At 40.7% G+C, this 17,454-nt stretch overlaps 2 protein-coding genes across 3 annotated transcripts in view; one reads left to right on the top strand and one right to left on the bottom strand.

Annotated features, from left to right (window-relative positions):
• The window catches only part of ZBTB7C (zinc finger and BTB domain containing 7C), a 381,637-nt gene that overhangs the window by 216,436 nt on the left and 147,747 nt on the right, over positions 1-17,454 (bottom strand). The gene's annotated exons all lie outside the window — the stretch shown is intronic.
• Positions 5,278-5,814, top strand: CUNH18orf12 (chromosome unknown C18orf12 homolog). Its single transcript, XM_033177802.1, is given in 3 exon segments — positions 5,278-5,469; positions 5,471-5,585; positions 5,588-5,814. Coding segments are annotated over 3 exon segments (534 nt in total).

The raw sequence follows: 17,454 nt of genomic DNA, 5'->3' as shown, positions 1-17,454 counted from the left end.
ATTATACCATGACAAAGTGGGATTACCCCAGGGCTGCAAACAAGTATTGCCTCATATAAGGGGTTCTATTAATATGCTACACCACATCAAGACACTAAGCAGAAAAAGTGTCTTATAATTTTAATGCATACTTGACAGGTATTTTATAGAAATCAACAACCATTCCTAATAAAAATTTAAGAACTAGAATTAAAAAGAATTCCTGTTAACAGCATACAGCATCCATATTTAAATTAGCAATAATTCCTCTACATTCAGAATATACAAAGATGCCTACTATTATTGTTGTCATTGAAATCATTAATAAAAATATTATTTAACATTGTCTGGAAAGTTTTTAAAAACAACAACAAAAAAGATAAAGACAGCACAAGGGAAATAAATACTGAAAAAGAAGACACAAAAATATCTCCTGTATATGATGTGATTACATACCTGGAGAGCTAAATCTGCCAAAATGATTCAAATATAAAAATATCCAGTGATCCTGTTAAACTGTAAATCAGATGTCTGTTTCATGCCCTCTCAACTTAGTGGCTTGCCATCTCCCTCAGATTAAATCCAGTGTCCTTGGCCCCATACCATCTGGTAACAACCTTGTTTTCTCCAATCCTCCACCTCTTCTGCTTCACTCCAAACACATGGCTTTCCCTGTTTCTCAGTGATATGGTTAGGCTTTGTGTCCCCACCCAAATCTCATCTTGAATTTAATCCCCATAATCTGCACAAGTCAAGGGAGAGACCAGGCAGAAGTAACTGGATCATGGGGATAGTTTCCCCCACGTTGTTCTCATGACAGTGAGTTCTCATGAGATCTGAGGTCTGCTGGTTTTATAAGTGTTTGATAGTTCTTCCTGCATTCATTCTCTCACCTGCTGCCCTGTGAAGAGGTGCTGACATGGTTTGGCTGTGTCCTCACCCAAATCTCACCTTGAATTGTAACAATCCCCATGTGTCAAGGGTGGGGCCAGGTGGAGATAACTGAATCATGGGGGAGGTTCCCTTGTACCATTCTTGTGGTAGTGAATAAGTCTCAAGAAATCTTATGGTTTTATACGTAGGAGTTCCCCTGCACAAGCTCTCTTGCCTGCCACCATGTAAGACGTGACTTTGCTCCTCCTTCACCTTCTGCCATGATTCTGAGACTTCCCCAGCCATGTGGAACTGTGAGTCCATTAAACCTCTTCCTTTATAAATTACCCAGTCTCAGGTATGTCTTTATTTGCAGCCATGCAAACTCTGAGTCAATTAAATCTCTCTTCTCTACAAATTACCCAGTCTCAGGCAGTTCTTTATAGCAGTGTGAGAACAAACTAATACACTCGGCATGCCACATATGTTCCCATCTCAGGGCCTTTGCACTTTCTGTTCCCTCTGTCATCTCGTCCAGGTCTGCTAGAATGATACCTTTTGATATTGGCCCTCCCTGTCTTCCCTATCGCAAATGTCACTTTGTCAGTGGCCTTTCCTGAACACTAAACCTTTCCCTGGTCATTGTTTGTCCTCTGCTATGCTTTATCTTTTTCTTTATATGATTTATTGCTACCTTGTATATTAGTTATATTTTTGCTTATTGTCTCTCTTCTCATTAAAATGTAACCTCCAAGAAGATGAAAATTTTAGATTCTCAGAACCTAGAAGACTATCTGCCCCACAAAAGGTACCTGGTAACTCGATGTTGAATAAATGATTAAATGAAAGGCATTTAAAACACTCAAAAGATACATAAAAGAATTACTCTCTCTTCTTCAGAAAAATAAGAAGTACTCACAGATTGAGATTGACAATTTCCATACATAACATAATTTATATTATGTATGGAAATTAAAATTAAAATTAAAAAGGACAACAAAGTATTTGAATAAACAAAACAAAAATGATTAATAGTTATCACCTACAAAGAGTGCATTTAAATTTATAAGAACACCAAGACCATAACAGATAAACAGATAATTCATAGAAAATTATATACAATATAAACAAATACATGGAGAAATAGTAATCTTCACCAGTAAACAAAGGAACATAAATTAAAGCCAGTTGAAATACTGTTTTATCTGTCAAATTAGAAAAAAAAGTTTTTGCTAACTGCTGTTGAAGTGCAGAAAAAGCTAGCAGATTCATTCCAGAGTGATGGCACTGTATTAAATAATATTTTTGCAAAGCAATTCAGCAATATAGAGAAAGAGCCATATACATGTCTGTGTCCTTTACTAGTAATGCCTCTATTAGGAATTATTCCTATGGAAATTCAACAGCAGCAAAAAGCTATTTGCAAGAAGATGCTCACTGCAGTGTTATCTATAAAAGCCCCAAACTGAAAACACATAAATGGCTAACATTAAGGGGAATGGTTTAATAAATTACAGTACCTCTGCACAATGGAATATTATGTGGCCATTAAAATGATAATTATGCAGAAACATGAAAAATGTTTATGATCCACTGGTCATTGAAAACAAACAGAACACAAAATAGTAGGCATACACCACAGATAACACTCCCAGCATGTATTACATTTAGAAGAGATAATATGTAAAAATAATATAATAGTTGTATTGGGGTTAGTGGAATTTTTATAGGTGACGTAAGAAATATTATTTTTTAAACGTTCTCTTTAAATTTTCACACAGAAACTCTTGTAATTTCTAACAGGTTAGATTCTGAAAGGCTCTTCCTGTGCCTGAAGTAATACTGCACCAACTATCAATTTGTACATAGCCCTGTAAAACTTTATCATCTTTACTTTTATTTACACTACAATAGCAAGACTCTTCTTACCACCACTTTCAACACTCCCTCTGTGGAGTTTAAAGGCAATGCAGAAACACGCTGAACAAAGGAGGAAGCAAACAAAATAAGATGGAACACTAAGGCTGGAGCGAAAATGACCCTGGAAACCACTCCAGTCACCTGTCCATGGCCAGCAGAGCTAATGTGTTTTTGCCTTGGCAGGAAGTTTTGCTTATATGTCTGAAAGCTGTTAGGTGAAGAGGAGTCTCCACTTTGTCCATACCAGAACACATGGTCTAGAAACACAGCTGGGACTTGAGTCAGCCACCCTCTAAAACCCAGGCATAAGTCCAAATGGATTTCCCCAGTGACATGTGTGGGGTTCAAGTGGTTCCACTGATCCAGAATCCCCCACATCTCTGAAAACAAGCACAGCTTCACAGCATAGAATGGGGTTGGGGTTCCAGTCTTCCCAGAATATTTTCCTCCCTATCATCCCCTTGGGGAACAGATTCACCTATCTTCCTTGTGATACCTTCCTGATCTTTCTGCTACATTCTAGCTGAGAGGCCTTGAACAAGTTAAACTCTCTGTGCCTTACTTTCCTCCATTGTAGAAAAGGGGATAAGAAAAGCCCCTACCTCACAGCACTATGTGAGCATTAGTGAGTTAATATCTCTCAAGTGAAGGGAACAGTGCCTGCCATATAACACTCAAATGACGCTAGTTATCACTAACTGTTGTCCTCATGGTGGAACTGACCTGATCTCTCTTTTGCTCCACTGTGGTATATGCCCCTACTTAATAAAAAAAACACAGTCCCAAACTTGGAATGGGACAGAACCTTTTTGCATGATGTAATTTCCAACCTCTTTCTGGGAAGAAATTAGCGTTGATAAAATGCTTAAGCAATTTTCTGATAAACTTTAATGAGATTAAGACCTCTTCTGGGAAGCCAGATACCCACCCACTCAGCTGACTGTCAGTCAGGATCTAATGATCTTGAAACAATGCTTTATTTTTTTTTATTGTATCCAGTCTAACAGTGATTATTTAATCATCCTGTTTTTCTATAAAATTTTTATATAGGAGACAATCTCTGAATTAACCCACTAACGCTTCTTTTCTTGTGATTTGCTTGAACTTAAACTTTGGCATATGTTTAAAAGTAAAATATCTGACCAGGCATAGTGTCTCATGCCTATAATCCCAGCACTTTGGGAGGGTGAGGTGGGAAGATCACTTGAGCCCAGGAGTTCAAGATCAGCCTGAGCAACATAGCAAGACCTTGTTTCTACTAAAAATACAAATAAAAATAAATTAGCTGACCATGGTTGTGTAGTCCTGGCTACTCAGGAGAATGGGGCGTGACAATCACTTGAGCTCACGAGGCTGTGGCTACAGTGAGCCATGATTACACCACTGCACTCCAGCCTGGGTGACAGAGCAGGAACCTGTCCCCCCAGAAATAAACATAAAATAAAATGTTTGAAAAAACAAACAAACCTATTATAGCATATAAAAGAGCTGATAGCATTTATTTGTATTCTTAGTTCTAACATTCGTACTAGGGGAGGGACCCTGGAAAGTAAGGACCACACTTGTGATGCAGGATCTAAAAAGAAATGATTTAGGCAGATAGCGAGGGTAAAAGAGTCTTCGGTAAGACTTTCCTTTTAACTAAAAGCAGCCCCCAAATCATTTCCAACAAAGAGCAGCCTGAAAAATCAAGCTACAGCCTGAAAAAGCAAGCTAGAATCTTGCACAGGTGAATGCCAGGAGCTGTGCCAATAGGAAAAGGCTACCTGGGGCTAGGCATGTTCAACATGGCGGCTCCATCTTCCCTTTTCTTTGCCAACCATGTGTACAGTAAGGAACAGACAATATGGTGCTGGCCAGGTAGAGAACCCATCTGCATACTAAAAGATCAGGGTTGGATGGCCAGCTTCTTCATGGACTATGCAAATGTCACACATGCTCTGACCAAGCTCTCGGGCCCTATGTAAATCAGACACCACCTCCTGAAGCTTGTCCATAAAACCCCATGCATTTCACCACGGAACTGGAGGACCCATTCAGGTGCCCCTCTCTCTCTCTGCAGGATAGAGAGCTATTCTCTTTTCTCTTTCTTTTGCCTATTAAACCTCTGCTCTTAAACTCACTTCTTGTGTGTCCGCGCCCTCAATTTCTCTGGTGTGAGATGACAAACCTTGGGTATTTACCCCAGACAACGACACCACTTCACTTGTTTTTACCCATATTTTCATCTAGCACTTAATATTGTGACTGATAGGGAAAAGGTAATCAATAAATGTTTGTTAAGAGAATAAATTAATGAAAGAACAAATAAACTTTTTAAAAGAATTGAAAAAAGCAGCACTTACTATTAGCACTTACTGGGAGTACTCCCAGCACGTACTGGGAGGCTGCGTTATAAAGCACTACTGGCTTTGGACTCAACCCAGGGATTGAAACATGTTTTTCCCTGTGTGGCTCGGGGAAAGTTTATCCACCTTGCTGCAGGTTCCATTTCTTCATAGCACTATGGAGAGAATAGTGCATTGTGAAGGTATTGTGAGTTGGGACAACTTGTGTAGAGAGTAAAACACAATGGCAAGTACATTTGGGCCTAAAGATATCTTAGTTCTCCCTCTTGCCACTGACTCTTTTTTTGTGATTGGAAAAGTTACTTCCTCTCCCTGGGCCTCAGTTTCCTCATTCTTAAATAATAATAATAATCCCTCATGGGGCATGGCTCCTCTCTCACTGCCTTCACTCTCTGCAGGCACTAGTGGTATGCGCCCAGGTGTACCTGCCACTTCCCGCCAGGTCCTTGCTTTGTATTTGCACCTGCCCCCTTTTGTTTGTAGTCTAAGTGACACGGGTCTCCCTCTCTTTCCTCCAGCTGCATCGCTCAATCCTGCAATGTGTCACTGTGGTGTGGAGCTGGCATTCTGGACGATGTGGCATGACCTCACACTGATGCCATTCCCCTCCCACCAAGCCAACCTGGCTTCCTCCCTCACCCATGGAATAAGCCAGAATGCTGAAAGTGGGAGGGAAATAGAGCACCAAGGTTAAGGAGGCAGTCCCTGACATTTATTAATGGAATTTCTGTTTCTATGATGAATGTAGAGATTTAAGGTGACTGCCTCTTAAGGTGATACGTAGGGAGATGATGAACCCCAGTGTTTTCCTTAACGATCCATCAGTTTAGAGGAAAACATACATATACAAAGTCAATATTGAAAAGACTGCATAGACCTATAGAGTAGAGAGGAGGGGAAACAGATGTGCTTGGACTTACAGCAGTACAAAGGTTGCTGGAGCAGTGCCCTGAGCTGGCCCTTTAGGGATAGATAGGATTCACTCAGATTTGTGTGGGTGAACAGACAGAGCCTTCCAGGGCTCCAAAACTGATGGGGTTATGGTGGAATAGGGGTTGAAAACAAGAGAGAAAAAGAAAATAATCCCTCATGTGCCAGGGATCTAGTCAAGGTAAAATAAATACCTTTAAAAATACTTAAAAAAAATAAAGATCTGGGGCAGACCCTGGCTTTCAGCCAAGGTAGAGAAACAAAGACTGGATTTACCCTCACACCTGGAAAAATTAAAATACTAGACAATATAGGTGAAACAACAGTTTTCCAGACACCAGACATGAGGCACTGAAAGACAGTGATGCCTGAGAGATGAGAAAAAATAATGTGAGCCCAATTGCCCAAACTATAGCCTTCAGAGAGTGTGTAGGCCATAGAGCAGGAAGGGGGAACTGAGGCACTAGCATTCTTCCTGAGTTGAAGAGACAGAGTTGAGCGTCCAGGGAGATCAAAGCAGTTAAAGTTCATAGGACAGAGCACCAGAGAGAAGAGAGAGAAAGAACCTCAAAGATCTGTAGAGGGCTCCCCTCAAGTAATCATCAGAGTACTGATTAGTGCAAACAAGTCAGGAAAATACCCAAGGCCAGGAAAAGAACCACCCAAAAAGGGGTAAAAGAAATAGTACTGAAGTAACCCTCATAGGGTTAACAAGAATTCTGGACAGAAATACAGTTATAGTTAAGCATTAGTCAGGCTGTGCTTTGACCTACTTCCTTGTAACTGAAAGTCACAGTAGCACTAGATACTGACCACTTGCATCCCCATTATTCCAATAAGTAGGATCTCAGAAATTGTTTGTTTTTTAGATCCTAAATTCCAGCAAAACAGCTAATGCCAACCAGCTTGAAGACCCCCATAGAAGAAGTGAATCTCATGAGAATACAGTTTCTTCATCACCTTGTCCCATGACTCTGATATAGGAGTTAAGAAGAAATTACTTAGGCAGATAGTGAGGGTATGGGAATTCTTGGTAAGGTTTTGCTTTTTAATGAAAAGCAGCCCCCAAACCATTTTCTAACAAATAGCAGCCTGTAAAATCAAGTTGCAGACATAGACAAGAAAGCTGGAAGCTTACATGCATGATTGCTGGCAGCAAAATACTACTCGGGAATAGGCAAGTTCTAAATGGCGGTTCCATCTTCCCTTCTCCCTTTGCCAGCCACGTGTACAGTAAGGAGCAGACAAGATGGCCCTGGCCAAGTGGAAAGCCTATTTGCATAATAAGATCAGAGTGGGGTGATCAGCCTTCTCCTACCCCCTCTGAGCTACGAAAACATCACACATGGTTGAACCAATCTGTGGGCCCTATGTAAATCAGGCTCTGCCTCCTCAAGCCTGCCTATAAAATCTGCTGCAGTCCGCCACTCTTCCCTTTTTCAGACACCTCTCTCACAAGAGAGAGGGAACTACCCTCCTCTCTCCTTTCTTCTGCTTATTAAACGTTCCGCTCCTTAACCCACTCCGTGTGTGTGTGTCCATGTCGTTAATCTTCTCGATGCAAGACAAGGAACCCTGTGTATTTACGCCAGACAACAATACCGCTTCAACTTCACCCAGCATTCTTTGACCAATCAACAATCTCCACTCTTCAGCCCATTCCAAAGCCCTTAAAAACCCTAGTCCTAAACTTCTTGGGGAGGTAGATTTGAGGTTTCCGCCCATCTCCTCATTCAGCAGCCCTATGATTAAACCTTTCCCTGCTGCAATCCGGTATCTCAGTATACTGACTTGCTATGCACATCAGGCAATGAACCTATTACGGTTTGTTCATGATGCTCACTTGGATCAAGAATAATGCTGTTCCCACTGGCCAGACTTGAAAATCTCACAATTCACAGGGCTAAAGTACTGAGAAAGATCTTAATACTGTCCTAGACTAAATATGAATCTAGTCTCACCTAACAATCTTATGAACAAGGTTCAACAGGGTCAAACTATTTCAAATATCTTAATTGAGCCCTTTAATAAAGCTCGAGAAAATTTAAAGGAATACAAGCATGTCCAGCACACAGGATATAATTCACAATGTCTGACATTCAATACAAAATTACCAGATATGCAAAGGAGCTGTAAAATATGGCCCTATTAAGGAGAGAAAGCCAATCAATCCAAACTGACCCAGAACTTAGAATTAGCAGAGAAAGACAATGAAAAAGTTCTTACAATTGTATTTCATAGTTCAAAAAGTTAAGACATAAAAAGTAAGATATAAAAAGACTAAATAAAACTTCTAGAGATGAAAACTACAATATTTAGAATGTGTTAAATAAAATTTCTTTTTTTTTTTTTTTTTTTTTTGAGACGGAGTCTCGCTCTGTCGCCCAGACTGGAGTGCAGTGGCCGGATCTCAGCTCACTGCAAGCTCCGCCTCCCGGGTTTACGCCATTCTCCCGCCTCAGCCTCCCGAGCAGCTGGGACTACAGGCGCCCACCACCTCGCCCGGCTAGTTTTTTGTAATTTTTTTGTAGAGACGGGGTTTCACCGTGTTAGCCAGGATGGTCTCGATCTCCTGACCTCGTGATCCGCCCGTCTCGGCCTCCCAAAGTGCTGGGATTACAGGCTTGAGTTAAATAAAATTTCTAAGAGGCCATTGGTTTGGACTGAGCTCCTGCAGTAGGACCAACAGACCAAACCAAAATGGAGTCACTGACACTGAAGTTCCACAGCACCAAGCTGAAACAAAGTTGTTTATCTGACCTTCCAAGAAATTAAGAGAGAAAGAGAGAGAGATAATAGTCAAATCTCCAAATAGGGAAGTTTTAGCCAGCATGATAAGAAAGTCCTCTCTGCTTTAACCTTTACAAGAAAAGTAACTTTGAAATGACTAATCCACTTTTGTTATTTGGTTCTCTTTCCTGGGCCCTTCTGTCTATAAAGCCAACCACCCCTGCTCAGCTCATCAGAACACTCATTCTATTTTGTAGAATGAAGTGTTGCCCAATCCTAGATGGAAAATAAAAGCCAATTAACATCTTTAAATCAGATGTGTTGTAATTTTGTCTTTTTCAGATGAAAAATACACTGGATAGAATCCAATAACAGCAGATAAGATTTTGTTCCCTCCACCCTCCCCTATTTTCCAAAAGAGAATAAGGAATTTGAATACATAGTAATAGAGGTTATCCAAAAAGAAACACATAGAGAAAAAAAGAATTTTAAAAATGTACAGAGCAAAAGTGCACTGTGGGGACAACTTCAAGCAGCTTGTTCTATGTGTAATTAAAGTCTCCAGAGGAAAGGAGAGAGTTGGAGGACAGGAAAAAAGTATTTGAAAAGAGAATAGCCAAAATGTTACTAAACTTGATTTTTTTTAAAAAAAACTATAAACCCACAGTTCCAAGAAGCTCAAGAAACCGGAAACATAAGAAATATGAAGAAAGTATACCAAGACATGTCATAATCAAATTGTTCAAAACCAATAATAAAGACATAATCTTAAAAGCAACCAGGGTGAGTGAAGGGGAAGACACATTACATGCAGAAAAAAGTATAGGGATTACAGCAGATTTCTCATACAAAATAATGTAGGCAAAAAGACAGTGGAGCAATATCTTTAAAATACTGAAAGAAAAAATTATCAACCTGGAATTTTCTACACAGTGAAAATGCCTTTCTAAAGCAAAGGTAAAATAAAGACTTTTTCGTACATACAAAAGCTAAAAAAAAAATAATAGCCAGAAGGTCCATATTATAAGAGGTGCTAAAGGGCATTCTTCAAGCACAATGAAAATGATGCCAGGTGGAAATATGGATCTAGACAAAGCAATTATAGCTTTAGAAATGGTATTTGCATTTATATCTGTATTTTAAAAGATAATTATACAAAAATAATAACAATATAATGTGGGATTTATAACATATGAAATGTAAAATGTATGACGACATTATCATTAAGGTCAAAAGGAAAGAAATGAAAATGTACTATTGTAAGGTTTGTATACTGCTCATGAAGTGGTATAATATCATTTGAAAGTAGACTTTGACATTACAGATACATATTATAAACCTGAGAGCAACCTGAGGTAATACTGGTAATACAAATGCAGGAAATACAGGTAGTTAACAAAGGAGATAAAAGGGAATCACAAAAATATTCAGTCCAAAAGAAGGCAGAAAAAGAGGAAAAACTGAACAAATAAGAGATGAGATGAATAGGAAACAAATAGAAAGATGATAGATCTAAACCTAAACATCAATAATCACATTAAACATAAGTGGTCTAAACATTATAATTAAAAGGCACAGGTTGTTAGACTGGATATAAAGGAAGACCCAACTATAAACTGAAACCCACTTTAAATATAAAAAATATGAAAATAAAAGGATCAAAAATATATACCAAGCTAATACTAATGAAAAGAAAGCTAGACTAGTTATATTAGTGTCAGACAAAGTAGATTTCAGAGTAAAAATATTACCAGGAATAAAGAGAAAATTTCATAATGATAAAAGGATCAATTCATCAGGAGGAGGACATAACAACTGGAAACTACTATATACCCAATAACAGAGCTTTGAAAAACTGGAACCAAAAATTAAACAATAAAGAGATAGCCTTTAAAGCCATATATCTATTAAGGTAATTAAATATGTAGTTAAAAACTTTTCCATAAAGAAAATTTTAGACCCAGCTGGCTTCACTAGTCTAAATGGTAAATTCTACCATTTAAAGAAAAAATTATATACTAATTCTACATGAACTATTCTGGAAAACTGAAGGGAAGGGAATATTTCCCAACTCACTCCATGAGGCAGCACTACCCTGATACCAAAACCAGACAAGAAAAGAAAACTACAGACTAATATCCTTCGTGAACAAGATAAGAAACTGTAAATGAAATTTCAGCAAATAGAATTTGACAATATTTTAAAAGGATAAAATATCATGACTAAGTGGTATTTATCTCAGGATTGAAAGGTTGGTTTAACATTTGAAAATCAGTGTAAGGCACCATATTAACAAGCTGAAAAAAAAAAAAAAAAAAAAAAAACTAGGATCATCCAAAAAGCATTTGACAAAATCAAACATCCATTTCTGATTACGAAAAAAAAAGTATCAATAAATATCAGCTGGACATGGTAGCTTGCACCTATAATCCCACTTACGTAAGAGGCTGAGGCAGGAGGATCACTTGAGCCCAGAAGTTCAAGGCTGCAGTGAGCTATGATTGCACCACTGTACTCCAGCCTGAGTGACAGAGCAAGACCCCATCCCGAGGAAAAAATAAAAACAGAAAACAAAAGTAAGCTTGGAATAGAAAGAAACTTCTTCAACCTACTAACATGTACAAACAAACCTATAGCTAACATCATATTTAATGATGAACAACTGAATGTTTTTCTTCTAAGATCAGAAAAAAAGTCAAGGCTATCCACTCTAACTACTCCTATTCAACATTGTCCTGAACTAGTTCTAGCAACTGCAATAAAAAAAGAAGTAAAAAGCATCTAGATTGGAGCAGAAGTAAGACTGCCCTTATTCACAGACACCATGATTATCTATGTAGAAAATACAGTGAAATCCCCCAAAAGCTACTAGAACTAGTAAGAGAGTTGTACCACGTTTGCGATGTGTAAGATCAATATATAAATATTAATTGTATTCCTACTTACTAGCAACAATAGGAAATTGAAATAAGAAAGCTACTGACAATAACACCAAAATATATGAAATGCTCAGTAATAAATATAATAGATGTGCAAAATCTGTTTTGAGAACTATAAATAGTGCCAGAAAATTAAAGATCTAAATAAAGGGAGAGATATCATGTTCATAGGTTGGAAGACTGTTGATATGTCAATTATCCCCCAAATTGATCTGCAGATTCAATGCAATCCCAATCAAAATCCCAGCACACTTTATTTTTTCTTCTTTTTTTTGAGACGGAGTCTCGCTCTGTCACTCAGGCTGGAGTGTAATGGCATGATCTTGGCTCACTGCAACCTCCGCCTCCCAGGTTCAAGCAATTCTCCCTGTCTCAGCCTTCTAAGTAACTGGGACTACAGGTGCACACTACCACGCTCCACTAATTTGGTATGTTTAGTAGAGATGGGTTTTGCTATGTTCGCCAGGCTGGTCTCGAATTCCTGACCTCAGGTGATCCACCCGCCTCAGCCTCCCAAAGTGATGGGATTACAGGTGTAAGCCACCGTGCCTGGCCTGTTTTTTTTGTTTGTTTGTTTGTTTTTGGACACTGAGTCTTGCTCTGTTGCCCAGGGTGGAGTGCAGTGGCACGATCTCAGCTCACTGCAACCTCTACCTCCCAGGTTCAAGCGATTCTCAGGCCTCAGCCTCCCAAGTAGCTGGGACTACAGGCGCATGCCACCACACCTGGCTAATTTTTGTATTTTTAGTAGAGACGAGGTTTCACCATGTTGCCCAGGCTGGCTTTGAACTACTGAGCGAAATAATCTGCTCACCTCAGCCTCTCAAAGTGCTGGGATTACAGGCGTGAGCCACCATGCCCAGCTGCAAACAACTGATTTTTGACAAGAGTGTAAAAGCAATTCAATGGGAAAAAGATAGTCTTTTCAACAAATTTTGATGAAACAATGAGATATTCTTTTGCAAAAAAGCTAAATATATACTTTGTACCATACACAAAATAAACTCAAACTTAATTAAAACCTAAAACTATAGAATTTTTGTACAAAAACAGAGAAAAATCTTTCTGACCTTTAGTTAGGCAATAATGTCTTAGATATGACACAAAACGCACTGTACATAAAAGAGAAAAAAACTGAAAAATTGGACTTCATAAAAATTTAGAACTTTGGTCCTTGTAAGACACCATGAAGAGAGTGAAAAGATAAACTGCAGAAGGTGAGAAATACTCAACCCACATATCTGGAGTATACAACTCCCAAAGCTCAACAATAAGAAATCAAACAACTGTCTCTCAAACGGGCAGAAGATTTGAACAGAACTTTACCAAAAAAAAAAAAAAAAAAAAAGAATGGCAAAGAAGCACATGAAAAATGTTCTGTGTCATTAGTTATAAAGGCCATAAAAATCAAAACCACAATGATACATCCCTCCACAACAATTAGAATGGTGAAAATAAGAAGACTGCAAATACCAAATGTCGAGGATGATACAGACCAACTAGAACTCTCCTATATCACCGATACGAATGGAAAACGGCACAACTATTTTGGTAAGTAGTTTGGCAGTTTCTTAACGAGTTAAAGACATACTACCACACGGTCCAATCATTCCCTTCCTAGGTATGTGTCCAAGAGAAATGAAAACGTATCCACACAGACTCGTATGTGAATGTTCATAGAAACTTTATTTGTAATAGCCCAAACGTCTATCAACAGGCAAATGGATAAACAACCATGGAATATGGCTCAGTAATAAAAATGAATGAACTATTGATACATGCAACAACTTGTATTAGTCTCAAAATAACTATGTTGAGTGAGATAAACAGCATAAAAAGATTACATGCTGTGTAAGCCTATTTATATAAAATTCCAGAAAATGCAAATAATCTGTAATGACAGAGAAGATCTGTCACTGAGCATCCCCTTCCACCTGGGTACTAAGAGTGGGAGGGTATGATCACAAGGGGACACAGGAAACTTTTGGGGTGAAGGATATGTCTATTATTTTGATGTGGTGATGATGTCATAGGTGTATGCATAAGTCTAAACTTATCAAATTGTCCACTTTAACCATGTGCAATTTACTGTAATTCAGTTATATCCCAGTAAAGCTGTTGAAAACAACATGTGCTACACCAAGGAGTGGCTGTGATCAGCCTGGGTAACCTCCTGGAGATGCAGCAGATCAAGGCAGACTGCAACAACCATCACTCAAGAGCCCCCTTCCGGTCAGGGAGATGGTCTATGCATCCCACCTACTAGCTCTGTGACTCATATCTGGTGCAAGAACTGTAGTAAGGTTTTCGAGCTGACAAAACCAAAGCACAAGACACCAGTGAAGGCCATGTTCACTGTAAGACCTTATCTGAAAAGCCATTTTGACGCCCTCGCTCCTTCTAGCCCGCCCACTTCCTCCCAGCAGACGGTGGCAAAGCCTGCCCTAGGCCTGGTGATCTGGCCTCCCTGTCTACTCTGAGTGTCTTGCCTTCTCCTCCACTGAAAACCATTCTCCAGAAAATAAAACACAACAAAATCAAGATAAAAGGCATCAGCATGGCCCCCCACCAGGCTTTAATGGGCAAATTTGTATGAGCAAGGGCAAAATGAAGGGTAGCAAGGAAAACACTGAATTAAAAGCCACTTGAATTAAGAATTCAATAGCAGCCACTTAACTAATAAATAGTATTCCTCTCTGCCATTGACTGACTCAGGATTGTAATGAAGAGTTCCAGGGGCAATAGCAGAATGTTTTAATTCATGGGATAAATGTCACCAACTCTTGGGTTCCTAAGATTGAGTGTGTTGGAGAAAAGCGGAATGGAGAGCCCACAGGAATTAATTCTTGGAACATCCCTGCGGGGTCAGCATTATTATACTCTGCTTCTAGGTGGATTTAATATCTCGAGTGCTGGGCAGGGCGCCGTGTGCACACAGGGGCTCCGTGATCGTTATTAAGTGATGATGGGGCAGATAGACTAGAGCTGGAGCTCACACTGGATCAGCTGTCTTATTTATTTCCAAGTTAAGAGACTGAACAAATAGACTGTTGTTATTATCATGGTGATGATTATTGCCATGGTGCATAATAATGGCTTGGTGCTGCCAGAACTATGTGGCAAAGATGGCACTAAGTCATTGGCTCCAAAGAGAGTTGTTCACATAGGATGATGTTGTACAAAGTAAGAGTTCATCTGAAGGATACCTCAGATTCCCACCCTAGACCCCTACCCAACAGCTCTGCCTGGAATACTCTCCTCTGAGTCACTCCGTGCATCACAGAACATCTTCATGGCATGGACACTAGGCTCCCAAATAGACCCTAAGCTCTCACTGTCCCTGCTTCTTACGAAGCAAGTGCCAGGTGGCATCAGCTCAGGCTCTGCGGGCTCCCCAAATACCCCATTAAGCAGGACATGGTGGTCACGGAAAGGCATTTTGGGTATGTGAGCACTCTGAATCTTCCACATCATCAAGATCTATTTTCTGTACCAAATGGGAGAGGCAGGTCTGGCCTGGGCATTCCTTGCACAGAATACCTTGAACTGGCGCCATCTTAGCATCTGTGGATGCAGGCAGAGCAGAAGGCCAGAAGGAAGGTGCACAGGGGACAAAGGTCCTCTTCCCTATCCTCTGGGACATTCCAATGTATCTAGTCACAGGGCTAGGATTCACATCCCTAGAAAGTCACAGGAGTATGTGAAGAAAGCATGAACATGGAAAAGAATCTGAAATATCCTTACCTCCATTTTCAATGGCTGTCTCATTGTACAGCTGGGGAAACTGAGGCACAGGAGAGTAAAATGACCGGCTCAAGGCTGCACAGTGAGAGGACGGCAGAGCTGGATGTGAACCCAAGCTCCCTGGCTCACGGTCCACCCTAGCACTTCATGCTTCCAGCCTCAGGGGAGTTCAGTGAAGCTGAAGGATAAAATACTTGGAAGGTGGCTCATAACCAAGCAACAGGGGTATCCTGACCACTTACGGTGTCCACACCCTGTGGTCCTGCCCTACTGGGATTCTGGGAAGAAGCCTGCTACTTCCCTATCCTCAGAGAGCTTGCTGTCTCACTAAGGAGATGAGACCTACCCATAAGAAACCCTCCAAGACAAACACCAGGCAGTATATGAAATTAAGGCTCATACAGATGATGCGGAAATGCTCAGAAAACAGCAACAGTGTAGAGTGGCCTCATCTTAGACTAAGCCCTACAGACTTACTTTATAAATAAGGAAATGATCAACACACAGAGAAATGTTACCCAGCCTTTTTTTCCTGTGTGACATACCCAACAGACAGGAATCCATTAACACACAATCACTAACCCAATTTAAGTTCGAGAAGACTGCACATCCCTGTCACTCCATGTTGCTAGGTGTTGTCTTTAGGGCTATGTAGCCAGATGGGGCAGTTTCAGGCTCTCCCAAGACCAGCCTACAGAGCATGACCCAGACCAGTTATACAGCCTGACAGTGCCCAGCAGCCAGTATCACTGGATGCAGAATCTGCAAGCCAAGAGCACCGGCTGGGCCTTGCTGCAGAGCTGTCCACCTTGTACCCACTCTGTCTTCTCATGCTCCCACCACCAGAATGCCTTCTGTGCCCACTCAGGGTAACCTGCACCTGGCCTGGCCCAGGTTGCTCATAGCATGAGCCACTGTTCCTCCCTGGCCTAGAGTGGCCCCAGCTCCCATGGGAACCATGTGCTCCAGCCTGATTCAACTCCTCATTGTCCCACAAACACCGTAAAAGTTCCTGTCCCCAGTGCTTGGCGGACACTTTCCCCCACCTAGCAAGGCCTTCAGGTCTCTCCTTCTGGCTAAATCTTACCCATTCTTCAGGACCATCCCCCACATCCTGACTGCCTCAGCCCACACGGATCTTTCTGTCCTCTGGGCCCCCAATATACTTGCAAGTAGCACCACTCAGCAGCTCATGTCGGCAGGGAGACGCTGGTGCAGCCTCCTTGCAATCATCAGCAACCTGAGGGCAGCATCACACTGTGCTCATCTCTGCATCCACTCTGCAGCCACTCGTCCAGACACCAGAGTTAAGGATTAGAGAAAATGGAACTGTCTCTTCTTTTTCTCAAACAAAGGAATAGATGGCCGGGCGCGGTGGCTCACGCCTGTAATCCCAGCACTTTGGGAGGCTGAGGCAGGAGGATCAGGAGGTCAGGAGATCGAGACCATCCTGGTTAATACGGTGAAACCCCATCTCTACTATAAATACAAAAAATTAGCCAGGCATGGTGGCGGGTGCCTGTAGTCTCAGCTACTCAGGAGGCTGAGGCAGGGGAATGGTGTGAACCCAGGAGGCGGAGGTTGCAGTGAGCCGAGGCCGTGCCACTGCACTCCAGCCTGGGCGACAGAGTGAGACTCCGTCTCAAAAAAAATAAAAAAAGTACTTCATGAATGCATGCAGCTGAGCTCTCAAAAATGACCTTCCTGACATCCTTCCTGGCCTCGCTCTTGACTGGGAGCTGTGTCTATTCATGTCCCTGTGTCCCTGTGGCTCCTTGGTGACAATAAAGCTGCTTAAAAAAAAAAAAAAAAACTCAGCAGAAAGGAGCCAAGGATGTAAACAGACAATACATAGGAGGAAAAACAAACAATAAACCAACATATTAAATAGTTAGTAATAGATTAGTAATCAAAGATATGCAAATTAAACCACTCAAACCCTCCAAATGCAATGTAAGGCAATAGTACACCATTTTATAGTTATAAATTAG

The sequence above is a fragment of the Trachypithecus francoisi genome, unplaced genomic scaffold (assembly GCF_009764315.1).
Source record: "Trachypithecus francoisi isolate TF-2019V2 unplaced genomic scaffold, Tfra_2.0 Lachesis_group19, whole genome shotgun sequence".
Classification (NCBI taxonomy): domain Eukaryota; kingdom Metazoa; phylum Chordata; class Mammalia; order Primates; family Cercopithecidae; genus Trachypithecus; species Trachypithecus francoisi.
This window is presented reverse-complemented; position numbering and strand designations above follow the sequence as displayed.